This window comes from Lissotriton vulgaris, chromosome 10 (assembly GCF_964263255.1).
Source record: "Lissotriton vulgaris chromosome 10, aLisVul1.2, whole genome shotgun sequence".
NCBI lineage: Eukaryota > Metazoa > Chordata > Amphibia > Caudata > Salamandridae > Lissotriton > Lissotriton vulgaris.
The window spans coordinates 631,482,283-631,495,047 of NC_141698.1; the positions used below are offsets into that span (position 1 = coordinate 631,482,283).

The 12,765-nt window shown below is 49.7% G+C and overlaps 1 protein-coding gene across 2 annotated transcripts in view; it reads right to left on the reverse strand.

The window, feature by feature from the left end:
- KMT2C (lysine methyltransferase 2C) overlaps nt 1-12,765 on the reverse strand; it is a 1,555,522-nt gene that overhangs the window by 1,122,193 nt on the left and 420,564 nt on the right. For both annotated transcript variants that reach the window (XM_086941472.1, XM_086941471.1), the window contains exon 17: nt 11,606-11,671. In XM_086941472.1, coding sequence (XP_086797598.1) covers nt 11,606-11,671 — 66 coding nt within the window. The remainder of the gene's footprint in view (nt 1-11,605; nt 11,672-12,765) is intronic.

Sequence of the window (12,765 nt, forward strand, 5' to 3'; positions counted from 1 at the left end):
AGACATAAGCCGCCAGAAGCAAGAAAAAACAGCCCAGGGCCTCAGGAAGATCTGGCGGGCGACGCCTAACAAGGGAGAACACAGAAACATCTCAGCCCACAGTACAGGAGCAGGGAGGTGAAGAAATGGCCAGGCACTCGACCTCAAGAAGCAAAGCAGCATACAGAAAACCCATGGAGAACAGGCACCTAAAGGCCACCAGAACTCCCCAGTCGAGCGCAAGCTACATAACAGCTACCACTACCCCACATAGGGTACGTTAAGTCCCAAGACATGGGAACCCTCTTTGGAAGAACTTCCACAGCAAAGGAAAAAACAAAAGACCACAGGGACAAACCCCCACAAAAGGCTTGACAAGCAGCCCAAAGGAATAACAGAAGGCCAAATCTGTGTAACAATTCCAGCAAAAAACACACACACAGTGAACAAAGGGCCGTCCAGCAGCCAACAATGCCAAGTCCCAGCAAGGAGGACACAATTGCCACAATAAGAGCGACCATCCCAAGAAGGTCCAGAACCTGCTCAACTCAGCAGTCACTGAGGAGGAGGACGAGGATAAGGTGGAGGAGGAGGACGGAGCCCTGCCAGGAACCTTTGGACGGCGGAGCCAGCCGGGGCATGGAACAGGCTACCATCAAACGGAAGATCAATGAGCCGTTATCTAATATTTTCAGGGAACACGCCGTCCCGAAGCCAAGCATGGCGACTGAGCGCGACTGAGGAAGCCATGGCCCGGCCTAGCACCTCTGAGATGTCCAGAGCTGAGGGAAGAATAAACGCCGCTAGTTCTCTGCCATCCAATGCAAGATGCCATAAGTCCACCTGAACAGTCTCCTGGGAAGCTGCAGATCCCAGAGACTCCGCCGAGTACCCACAAACAGGAGGAGGCCCTAGCAAGGACACACAAGGTATTAAGGGCAGGGCTGATCGAGGCGAACATGTTGCGCGCCCAAGAGTCCAGCCAGCGGGCTTCCCGGGACGGCAGAGTCAACAGTGGCGGCAGGGAGGGAAAAGCAGTCCGCAAAAGTGGACTGGCGGCAGAGGGGTGGAGGGAAAGACACGCCGGATCACGCGGCACCAGAAGATGCCGGGGCAGAAGGTGCTGAGGCACCAGATCTGAGGTGGGACGCCTCCAAGCCCCCATCAGGGAAGAAATGAGCAAACCCTCAAAGGGAAGCAAGATTTCCCTCCCACCAGAGGGCTGGTGGAGAACCTCCAAGAGACGGTCCGTCGGTAAATGAGCAATCAGGTCACCCATGCGCAGAATGCCCAGAGCCATGAAGGCCGCACTCGCCTCCGTAGGGCCCCGCGGTGGAGAAAGCAACTCCTCCGTGGGTGATGGCTGCAAACTAAGGCGGCCGTCCCGAAGCCAAGCGGAACGGGCAAAGGCCAGACCTGGAAGTCAGAAGGAACCGAAGAATGAGGGACCTGTCGCTCCTCCGATGAACACCTCTGCCTCAGAAATGGCGGGGAGCCGCCCTTCGACGACACCGGTGAAAAAGACACCACACGGCGGCCAGTCTCCCGGGAGGATGACACCAATATGCAGCCAGCCTCCGGAGAAGAAGGAGCATCCGAAAAAGAATCCGCGGCACGACCCCTGCGCGGAGCTGTAGAGTCTGCTGCCTGAGGCAGGATGTCAACACCATCCGGCGTCGCCGGACAGGGCTCCTTCAAGTCACACCGCACCGGGGACCGTAGTGGACCTGGAGCCGATTGTTTAAGGGGCAGCGTTGGAAAGGAGCTGACTCGACCTGCACCGAGGCCGCCGCCTGGGTGGAGGAACGAGAAGGACCCAACATGTGGCGGAGGTGGCCCGTTAACCCATGTGGTGGCGCCAGAGACGATTCAACGTCCGACTCACCCTCAGACGAGCAGCCGCCTGCGGTGAAGGACGAGAGGGGCCAGGATAGAGACGAGTGGTCCCCACCCAGCCTCGAGCCGGAGCACGACGAGAAGGGTCCAGCGACCCCTGTGGCACTGCCCGGTCCAGCAGCTGCCGGCGCCGTAGCGGCATCACCTTGGCCTTAGACAGGACCAACTCGTCAAAGGACCGAGAGGGGCTTGGGGATGCGACCCGAGCACCGGCGACCTCCCCTGATACCACAGGGACTTCTGCATGAGTTTGCGGCGAGGCAGAGGCGCCGTGGTCTAAAGGAGGGACCCCCGAGGGGCCGCACCCCAACAGTACCACATACTCCTAGCCTGGATCCAAGCCAGTTGGGGCCAGAGCCGGCGGCGTCGCCGAGGGCCCGCACAAGGCAAGAGTTCCGCTGATGCCCCAGGAGGAGAAAGAGGAGGAGACGCCAGCGAGGCCTGCAAAGCCACCGCGTATGTCTCCATCTGGACTCTCGAAGCCCCATCCCCGTGAAACGGTGGATAGAACGACACACGGGGCCGCATCACCCATGGAGTGTCAACGCCCCCGGCAGGCCAGACACCAGCCCACGGGGACAAACTGCGACACTTACCCACCGGGGCGCGACGCTCACGTGACATCGGAGAAGGGCGAGGACGACTACAACGGCGGTATCTGAAGCCGTCCGCCGAAGCTGACCGAGGTTAGGACGCCGACCTGGAGAGACGCGCCAAGAGTAATTTCATCCAGCGCTCCAGCCCCGACTTCGGCTTCAACTGTTGGCACGCCTCACAACGAATATGCTACTTACCAGTATGCATCTGTTCTTGGCATGTAGGGCTGTTGACATTCATATCTGTGCATAGATCGCCGCCTAGTGTTGGGTCCGGATGATCGCACATTGTTGTCCTGGAAGAGTCTTCGAAGTATCACGAGATAGGTGGCTCCTCCCCTGGACTACAGTGCGCATGGGCATTGACTCCATCCTCAGATTGTTTTTAGCCATTGTGGCCAAGATGGAGTGAAACTAAGTGAATGATGACCATGCTAGAAGTATATGTGAATTGTGCAGCTGCTACAGGCGCCGGGGAGGAGGGTGGGCGATATGAATGTCAGCAGCCCTACATGCCAAGAACAGATGCATACTGGTAAGTAGCATATTCGGTTCGAGGCATGTGGGCTGCTGAATTCATATTTGTGCATAGAATACATAGCAGTCCCTCCATTAACGGCGGCCGCCTGTGCCAGCAGCAGCAGTTTGGAAAAGTGTTTTTAGAACAGCCTGCCCTACAGCTGCCTGCTGTTTAGAGTGCACATCAACACAATAATGTTTTGTAAATGTGTGTGTGGTAGACCATGTGGCTGCGCTACATATGTCTTCCAAAGGAATATTTCCAAGGAAAGCCATGGAGGCCCCCAACTTTCTGGTGGAGTGGGCCCGCGGTGGAATGGTGAGAGTACGCTTGGCTTTCAGATAGCAGATCTGAATACATTTAACGATCCACCTGGCTATACCAACTTTGGAAATGGGGTTACCTTTGTGGTGTGGCGCAAAGGCAACATAGAGTTGTTTAGTTTTTCTGAAATCCTTGGTCCTATCAATGTAATACATCAGGGCCCTTTTGACGTCAAGGGTGTGGAGCATTCTCTCTGCCAATGACTCAGGATTTTTGAAGAACACAGGTAGTTCAATAGTCTGGTTAATATGGAATTGAGACACTTATTTAGGAAGGAATTTAGGGTTAGTGCGAAGCACCATCCTGTTAGAATGAATTTGAATAAATGGCTCTTGGATAGTTAGTGCCTGGAGCTCACTAACTCGTCCCAGTGACGTAATCGCTATAAGGAAAGCCACTTTCCATGTCAAGAATTGAATCTCGCAGGAATGCAGTGGTTCAAAGGGGGGACCCATCAGCCGGGTGAGGACCACATTGAGGTTCCACTCAGGAGCTGGTGGAGTCTGCGGAGGAATGACTTGTTTAAGTCCTTCCAGAAAGGCTTTAATGGCAGGCACCCTGAAGAGTGAGAGGAGCTGCCTGTTTTGGAGATAAGCAGCCATTGCGGATAAATGTATGCGAATGGAAGCATAGGCCAGATTACATTTGTACAGATGTAAAAGATAACAAATGATGTTCTGAATAGATGCATCTAGCGGGTTAATGTTGTGGTCTGCACAATAAATGACAAACCGCTTCCACTTTGCCGCATAGCATGCTCTTGTGGTGGGCTTCCTTGCCTCCCGGATGATGTCCATACAGTCAGGAGGTAAGTTGAGGTAGCCAAACTCTAAGACCTCAGGAGCGAGATAGCCAGGTTGAGCTGTTGCGGATATGGATGCTGAATGTCGCCATGGCTCTGCGTCAGAAGGCTGGGTGTGAGGCGCAGCCTCTGATGCGGTACCACGGACAGTTCTAGAAACGTGGTGTACCATGGTTTGCGAGCCCACATTGGAGCAACCAGGATGAGAGTCATCGAGTGCTGCTTGAGCTTGCGTGCCACCAGCAGTATCAGAGGTGCTGGGGGAAAAGCGTACGCAAATTTGCCTGACCAGTTCATCCATATCGCATTGCCTTGCGACTGTGGGGGTGGAAACCTGGCGGCGAAGCTTTGGCATTTTGCATTCTCCCTTGTGGCGAACAGGTCTATCTCTGGATGACCCTACCTTTGGAAGTACGGGTGGAGTACTGATGGATGTATCTCCCACTCTTGCATTTGGTGGCTGTACCTGCTGAGCAGGTCCGCCATCTGATTGTCCTTGCCTGGGAGGTGTTCTGCCATGAGGAAGATGTTTCTCTGAATGGCCCACTTCCACATGCTCTGAGCCAGATGAGACAGCTGTGGAGAGTGTGTTCCTCCCTGCTTCTGAATGTAGTACATGGCTGTCATGTTGTCCGTCCGGATCAACATGACCTTGTTGCACAGATGTACTTTGAAGGCCTTTAGTGCCATGAAGATTCCCATCAGTTCCAGAACACTGATGTGCATCTTCCTTTGCTGTTGTGTCCATAGTACCTGCACAGTGTAATGGAGTACATGAGCTCCCCATCCCTGGAGAGAAGCGTCCGTTGTCAGGATGATCTGTAGCACAGGCTCTTGGAACGGCCGTCCCTTACAAAGGTTTTGTGGATTCCACCAATGCAGAGAGTTGTATGCCCGACCGCTCACCAACACTAGGTCTTTCAACTGTCCGTGAGCCTGAGTCCACTGACGTGCTAAGCACTCCTGAAGCGGACGCATATGTAGTCTCGCATGCGGGACTATGGAGATGCAGGAGGCCATCATGCCTATCAACTGCATGAACACTCGCGCTGGAAGCGAGTGTTGGGGTATGAATCGTTGTATCAGCGATTGAATGCTGTTGACCCTCACTGAATTCGGCGGTGCTGTGGCTGCCAGAGTGTTTATCGTCGCACCCAGATACTGCCGTATGTGGGCGGGTTGGAGGTGGGACTTTGGGTAATTCAGTGAGAATCCCAGATCGTGAAGAAGGTGAATGGTGTGGGACACGTGAGCGGCGCACTGCTGGGCTGACTTTGCCTGTATAAGCCAGTCGTCCATATAAGGGTAGAAGTGAATGTTCCGTCTCCTTAGGTGCGCTGCCACTGTCGCCAGGCACTTTGTAAACACCCTGGGTGCCGTGGTGACTCCAAAAGGCAAAACCTTGAACTGGTAATGTTGGTTTTGGATGGTGAACCGGAGGTATTTTCTGTGTGACTGGTGCAGCAGAATGTGAAAATACGCATCCTTTAGGTCTAAAGTCGCGAGGAAATCCCCTTGACTGAGCAACGGGAGTACTTGCTGCAGTGTCAACATATGAAAGTGTTCCGATAGAATGTACTGATTGAGGGGTCTGAGGTCCAGTATGGGTCTGAGGGACCCGTCCTTCTTTGGTATCAAGAAGTACAGTGAGTAAACTCCTGTGCCTCTTTCTTCCACAGGCACGAGCTCGATTGCCCCTTTTTGGAGCATGACGATGACCTCCTGCTGCAATAAGTGCAAGTGCTCGTTGGACATAGGACGGTGTCTTGGGGGCAAGTTGGGTGGAGTGGATGTTAACTCCAGACAATAGCCGTACTGTATGAGCTGTGAGACCCACCTGTCTGTGGTGATGGTTTTTCAGACTGGCAGGAACTGCTGAAGTCTCCCCCCGACCGGTGTTGTGTGGTCGGGGGGCAGTGACAAGGCGTCACTGTTTGCTGGTGGCAGAGGATCTGGAGTTGTTGTTTCCACGACCCCTGCCCTTGGCGCTGTTACCACGATATCCACCTCGACTTTGTTTGGTGTATGTGAACTGCGTGTTGCCCTTGTAGTACTGCGTGGTTTGGGAGAGTTGGCCTCTGGAAACGCCTCTAGTGCTTGAGCGACGAAAAGACCCACCCCTGAGGACTGTAAGGCCCCCATGGACTTAGCAGTTTCAGTGTCCTTCTTAATCTGTTCCAAGGTGGTGTCAACCTCTGGGCCAAACAGATGATCTGGATTTACTGTTTGATTAAGAATGGTGTCTGTATCTCTGGCTTAAACCCCGAGATTCTGAGCCAGGCATGTCGTCTCAGCATGACACTAGTGTTGACAGCCCTGGCTGCGGTGTCAGCTGCGTCTAGTGCACATTTAATTGAAGCATTAGATATTAGCTTCCCCTCTTGAATAAGCATCTCAGCTGCCTCCTTGTATTCGTCTGGCAGGTGCTGCAACAGGGTCTCCAGTGTGTCATAGTGTGCCCTCTCATACCTCGCTAGAACTGCTAGCGTATTGGAAATGCGCATGATATTGGCCGCTTGTGCTGTCATCTTTTTTCCTGTTGCCTCAAACACCTTAGATTCTTTGTCTGGGGGAGGAGCATCACCCGTTGTCTGAGAATTAGCCCTCTTCCGGGCATTTGAAACGACAAGAGAGTTCAAAGGCAACTGTCCTTTAATGTAAGTAGGATTAGTAGGCGCTGGTTTATACTTCTTCTCAATCCTAGGGTTTATCACCCTGTGGCTGGAAGGCTCCTTAAAGATCTCCCCAGCATGTTTTAAGACACATTTTAACATAGGCAGAGTCTTGACAGTTCTCTCTGAGTCTGAAAAGGTATCAAAAAGAAAATCCACGTCAATGGGGTCAGCATGGAGCTGGACGTGGTGGTTGTTAGCCGCCCGTTCAATGAGGGCATTGAATGCTGCTGAATCCTCTGTAGGTGATGTCTTCACAGAATAAAGTTGAGTGTCTGGGGCAGAATGAGGATCACCTGGGTCAGCACCAGCAGCCCAGGGTTCATTGGTATCATCAGGGTCTCTGTAGACAGGATAGCTGTACTCATCCTCATCATCGTCCTCCCCAGCGTCCACGTCAGAGTAAGTGGGCGAGACATTATGGGCATGTGGAGAAAGTGGTTCCATAAGGACAGGAGTTGAGGCAGAGTCCTTCTTTTTCTTTAAAGGAATCTTGTAGGACTCCATCGGTTGTTCCGGGGCAATTTTGCGGTTGTGGAGGGAAAGTCTGCCCGTTTCGGCATCAATAAAGTGTTCATGTTGTTCTTCTACTGAAGATTGCCGATGCTTCAAGGTGGGAACCACCGTCATCGACTTCGGCACCGAGGACACCTTCTCGGGCACGCTGGCGACCACTCTAGGGGTGAAAGCCTTCGGCGCCGCCTTCGGGGGCAACGTGAAGTGAATGGGCGTCGACGCTTTGTGAGGTTTCTCGACTGGCTTAGAAGGTGGAGGATCTCTTGGTCCGACAGCCGAGGCCTTCTCCTTGATGCGCTGTAGGGAGTCCGTCACTTGCTTGCTGAAAGCGGCGGACGGCCGCGCCGAGTCAACGGGATCCTTCAAGGCACCACTAGGCGTGGACTCTCGGGGTGCACCGCTCTTGGCCTTGTCTTGTTGACGCGGAGTCTCGAGAACCTTCGAATCACCGAGTCCTTTGCTGGTGTCGACCGCCTTCGACGCCGATTTACTCGGCTCGATCACCTTGACCTTTGTCTTGGGCGTGGCAGACTTCGTCTCGACGCCCTTGACTTGAGCCTTCGGATCGACAACACCCTTATGCTTCTTCGGCGCCGAGGGCTCCGAGGCCTTGGATCCGACCAAAGTAATGCGCACTTTCGGTTTCGAGGGGGGCACCAGTGCTGTTGCTTGTGTCGAGACCGTTGGTTTCACTTTCGGTTTCGATTTTGCAGGGTGCGGCTCAATAGTAATGTCCGTGGCCGAGCCCGAAGGCGGGGCCGTAGAACCCATTGTAAGATCTTGGGTAAGGCCTAGTGGCGATCCCTCGACCTGAGCCTTATGAAGCGGTACGGCCCCAGTGTCAGTGCGAGGTAGCTCATCGCTCGAGCTATCCTCCATGGCCCCAAAGGCCCCGTCATCGTCCCCTACCTCGTCGACGACTTCTTCAGCTTCGAACATTTCGGTGTCCGTGTCGTAGTTGTAGTCGACCTCTGACGCGGGATTCGACAGGTTGTCACCGATTTCCCGGTCAGCTTCCTCTTTGACATCCCCGGCATCGAAAATGTCCACAGGCGCCGGTGCAGTTTGCTGGGCCTCCTGGCGCGCAGAGCGTCGATGCTTAAGCGTCTTCTTGGACCTGAAACGGGAACAAGCCATGCAACTGGCTTCATCATGGTCCGGTGACAGACACTTGTTACACACCGGGTGGACGTCGATGTGGGGATACTTTGAGTTGCAGACTGGACATCTCTTGAACGGACTTCGGTCCATGATGAATAGTCGATGGGGTCTGAGGCGTCGACTGGGCCCTCCGCGCCGAAAGCACGCGGGTGTATGGAATCCGGCTCGGAACCGAGCTGGAAGAGTTAGGCACCGAACGCAAGACTATACCGACAAAGAAAACTAAAGACCTTTTGCCCTTAAGAAAGTTTATCGATTCAGACTAGAGGGAACCAATATACATCCGAACTCAATGGCGGAAAAAAACAATCTGAGGATGGAGTCGATGCCCATGCGCACTGTAATCCAGGGGAGGAGCCACCTATCTCGTGATACTTCGAAGACTCTTCCAGGACCACAATGTGCGATCATCCGGACCCAACACTAGGTGGCGATCTATGCACAGATATGAATTCAGCAGCCCACATGCCTCGAACTCAGTGGTGCCATGATCCTCCCCTAAATACCACATACAGATGAGGTGAGGGCCCATCGCCGACTTAAGACACCAACACGACGAGCAAGTCTTGTAACCCGAAGGCATTCGCACAATGTTCCACCAAAAGAAGAGACAATGGGGAGAAAAAAAAGGGCCCCAAACAGGCCTGTAGCAAGGACCAGATCCGCGTTGCACGAGGAAAAGGAAAAAACTGACGTAGGCGCGCCGTGACAGGGCTTATGTGACCTCGCTGACGTCACGTACCCGAACTACGCCTGGGAGGAGTCGCATGATGCCGCCCCACCCCCAGCGCGCAGGGATGCTGTGGAAAAAAGATTCCGGATCCAGTCTCACGCCTGGGGATAATTCTACGTGAAGGAATCTGTGGCTAGTGGTCTCTATCAGATCCATCTTTTCATGCTGGGTCCTTGCCTGATTTTATTAAATATTATGGTCATAAAACTTCATTCTACCCTGCTGAATGCCTTTTCAGAGTCAAATGTTTGATATTAGCTTGCAATGGGATGCCGATTATATTGTCAGCTAATACAACATCACCACTTGTTTGTCTATTTTTACCAGAGCCTTGTAGTGAGAGATTGTTGATAGTAATATGGGATTTAGTCAAGTAAAAATGTTGGCATATAAACTTAGTAGTGTATTCTTATATTTTTTTTAATGTTTTCTAAAGATTTTTTTTATGCAAAGTGCTCAGAATTCCAGCATGTGGTTGGGATTATTCAGTGTTTATGATTGAAAATGGAGAATCATCATAGGGCGTGCATCAACACTCTGACGCAGACCAACGTACTGAGTGGAGCGAAAAAATATTTTAGTTTTTTCATATGTTGTGGGGAGACAAAAGCATTTCTTTCGCCCGTCAAGATTTAGGATCCTCACAACACAAAAAAATCAAAAACTACCTGGGGAGTGTCCATCCGGTCTTTACTTCGGACCTCTCCTTGCAGGATTAAAAAAATTCTGCTCAGTGTATATATGAAATATTAGTATCAGCATGTTTGGGCCACCAGATTCCCCCATAGGGTCAATGGCCTTCGTCAGGATTTGGATCCCAAGGATCTGTGCACAGTTACACATCAGAAGGTAGCGTGTGTTGAATGGCAAACGCCACACCCATGACGAAAGGGTGACAAATGGATGACGCTCCCACCACTACCCTGTTTTTGGAGAAAATAAGATGAAACTCTGGTTGTTCCTGAGGAGAGTCGCACTACTGGCAAGTATGGAGACAATATAACTTCATTCCCCCACTCATACCCAAGGACATAAGTTACTTGAATTAGGGGGCATGAAACGGTGCACAGATCATTGGGATTCTAATGCTGACGAAGGCCATTGACCCTATACGGCAATCTGATGGCCAAAACATGTTGATACAGAACGCAACCGGCAGGGGTAATGGCGACTAATAATTCAAAATACCCCAAGTGGACATGTTTTAATCCTGCCAGAAGAGGTCCGAAAAAAAGAATGGCTAGACACTCACCAAGGTAATTTTAGATTTTTTTTGTGTTGTGAGGATCCTCAATGTTGATGGGGCGAAAGAAATGCTTTTGGCTACCCAACATATGTAAAAAACTTAAATATTTGCTTGATCCACTCTGGTTGTAGGTCTGCGTCAGAGTGTTGACGCGCGTCCTATGATGAAGCATGAAACGACTAAGTGTGTGCGGGCAGTCTTATAACAATTAAGGGTCTTTCACTGGGTGAACCAAGCAGCTCCTACATAAGTATAGAGATTAAAATTTCCCTTCCTTTTGGAATTCCCTTCCCTCTTCTTTTCGTCACTGCCCTACCTACGAGTCATTTAGGAGAACCCTAAAAACTTTTCTCTTCAAAGCTGGAACAGTGTGATCTCCTGGCCCTGGTTTGTTATGTCTGTCATGAGCGCCAAGAAACCGTTTCGGTGTACGTGCGCGTTATAAATTATTTAACATAACATAACATAACATTCCTTTCTTTTGTGTGGGTTGAGTGATGTCATTAGGGAGGACCAAGGGAAGGGAAGTACCTCGCTCCCTGCTGTTCTGCTTGTGTGTGTAATTCCAATGGAGATTCCCTGAAGTAGAACAAACCATGACTATTTTTTTTTATAAAACTAGTTGGCATATTTAAGAGATGCTTTCCATTTGCAAATCATGGCAATGAGGTCTATGAATAGCGATCCATATTTCATTGCAAGGTTGCTATTTAATTTCATTAATGGGTTTTAACACACCTGTAAAATAACATTTGCCAGTTTCACATTATGCCTTGGTATGCCCTAGTAGATCTGCCCCTCCTGACTAATCTGAATGAAATGTTCAATAGTTTTTTTTATTTTACATCATGTAGATTTATCAAATACCTCTACAGCTATTAGAAAAAAACAAGGAAGAAATATCATCCAACCGCAACTACAGAAGGGCTATGGCCCTGTAATCTGCAAAGAAGCTTTCTATTCACACAAGTATTTAATTTATAATACAACATAGTACACAATCACTGGTTTTACTCTTCTTCAATATTCATTAAACATAAAGTGACTGTCTAGAATGCAAATGATGCACCAACCTTCATACCATATTATGCACATCCACATAAAAGAGTAAACGACAAAAGTAAAAGGTAAATAGCGTTTTTAAAGTATTTGGAAAATACCTGGTACTTTCACTTTGGTGACAATCTGGGCTATTACTGGGGATTCACACCCATCAGAGGAAGGCACTAAAACGAGAACAAAAACTAACAGTAAGCAAATGTTCCAAAATATTCTAACTGACTAGTTCAACCAATCCTGAATTTGTGATACTGTATTTCGACAACATTCATATATGTGCAAAAACCTCCTAAAGAGCAACTTCAACATGAAAAAACATTGAAATAGTTGCAGCTAGATATCAAGGTTAAATAGCTGCACAGGCAAAACAAATAAGAGTGTTACACATCAGGAATTTCAGTCATAGATGCATCTAAAAAATATGTTTTAAAAAAAGGGTATGGAAAGAAGCAAACTTCTAAAGCACTGTGGATCCAGATTTAACATGCCAACTTTCCTGCACATTTTTATAATAAGTAAGACTATAGGCTGCACAAAAAGAAACATTTTTTGTTTACATTTAGTTTTTAATGTTCGCCATGTAACAATAGGATTGCTAAAAAGAACTCTAAAATGAAGTACTTGACATTTTAATAGACGATTTGTATTTATAAATTCAAGTGAAATGCCACCGTACCATGAGGACGAGTGGAAGGCAATGGAATGTCCCATCTACTTTGCACTATTTAACACTATTTTCAGACTACAGCATATACGAGCCTCCCAACAAACATCACGTCTCTTTCCTTAGTAAGGCAGAATTTTAAAAACGACCACACTTCCCAGGTTCTCTTAAGACACTTTTCATGATATTCCTGATCTCTTGAGAGCGTACTCATGATGTGTTTGATGTGCATTCTGCATCTCGTTCATTACAGCTAATTTATGCCACAGTCATTCTAGTTCTCGACTGCAGGCTTGGAACTAGAACAACTTCTGTGCAGGCCACGTTCACATTACATTTTCATTTATAACTTGCTGATTTTTCGTCTAGCCAATTCTCTTATCAGAAAATGTTTTGCCCCGTTTATACTACACTGTGCTCTACTTTCAGATCTAGGTCACATCTGAAGACGCCTGGCATATTTGTTATCATCTCTCATTTCTGTGCAGGAAAATCACGTGCTCAAGGAGAGCTTTTCTTTCATGTCATTGAATCTAAGTCTGAGGAAAGTGATTCTTTCCACCAGGTCTGCACCTGTGTTTGGAATTTGCTGCTCAG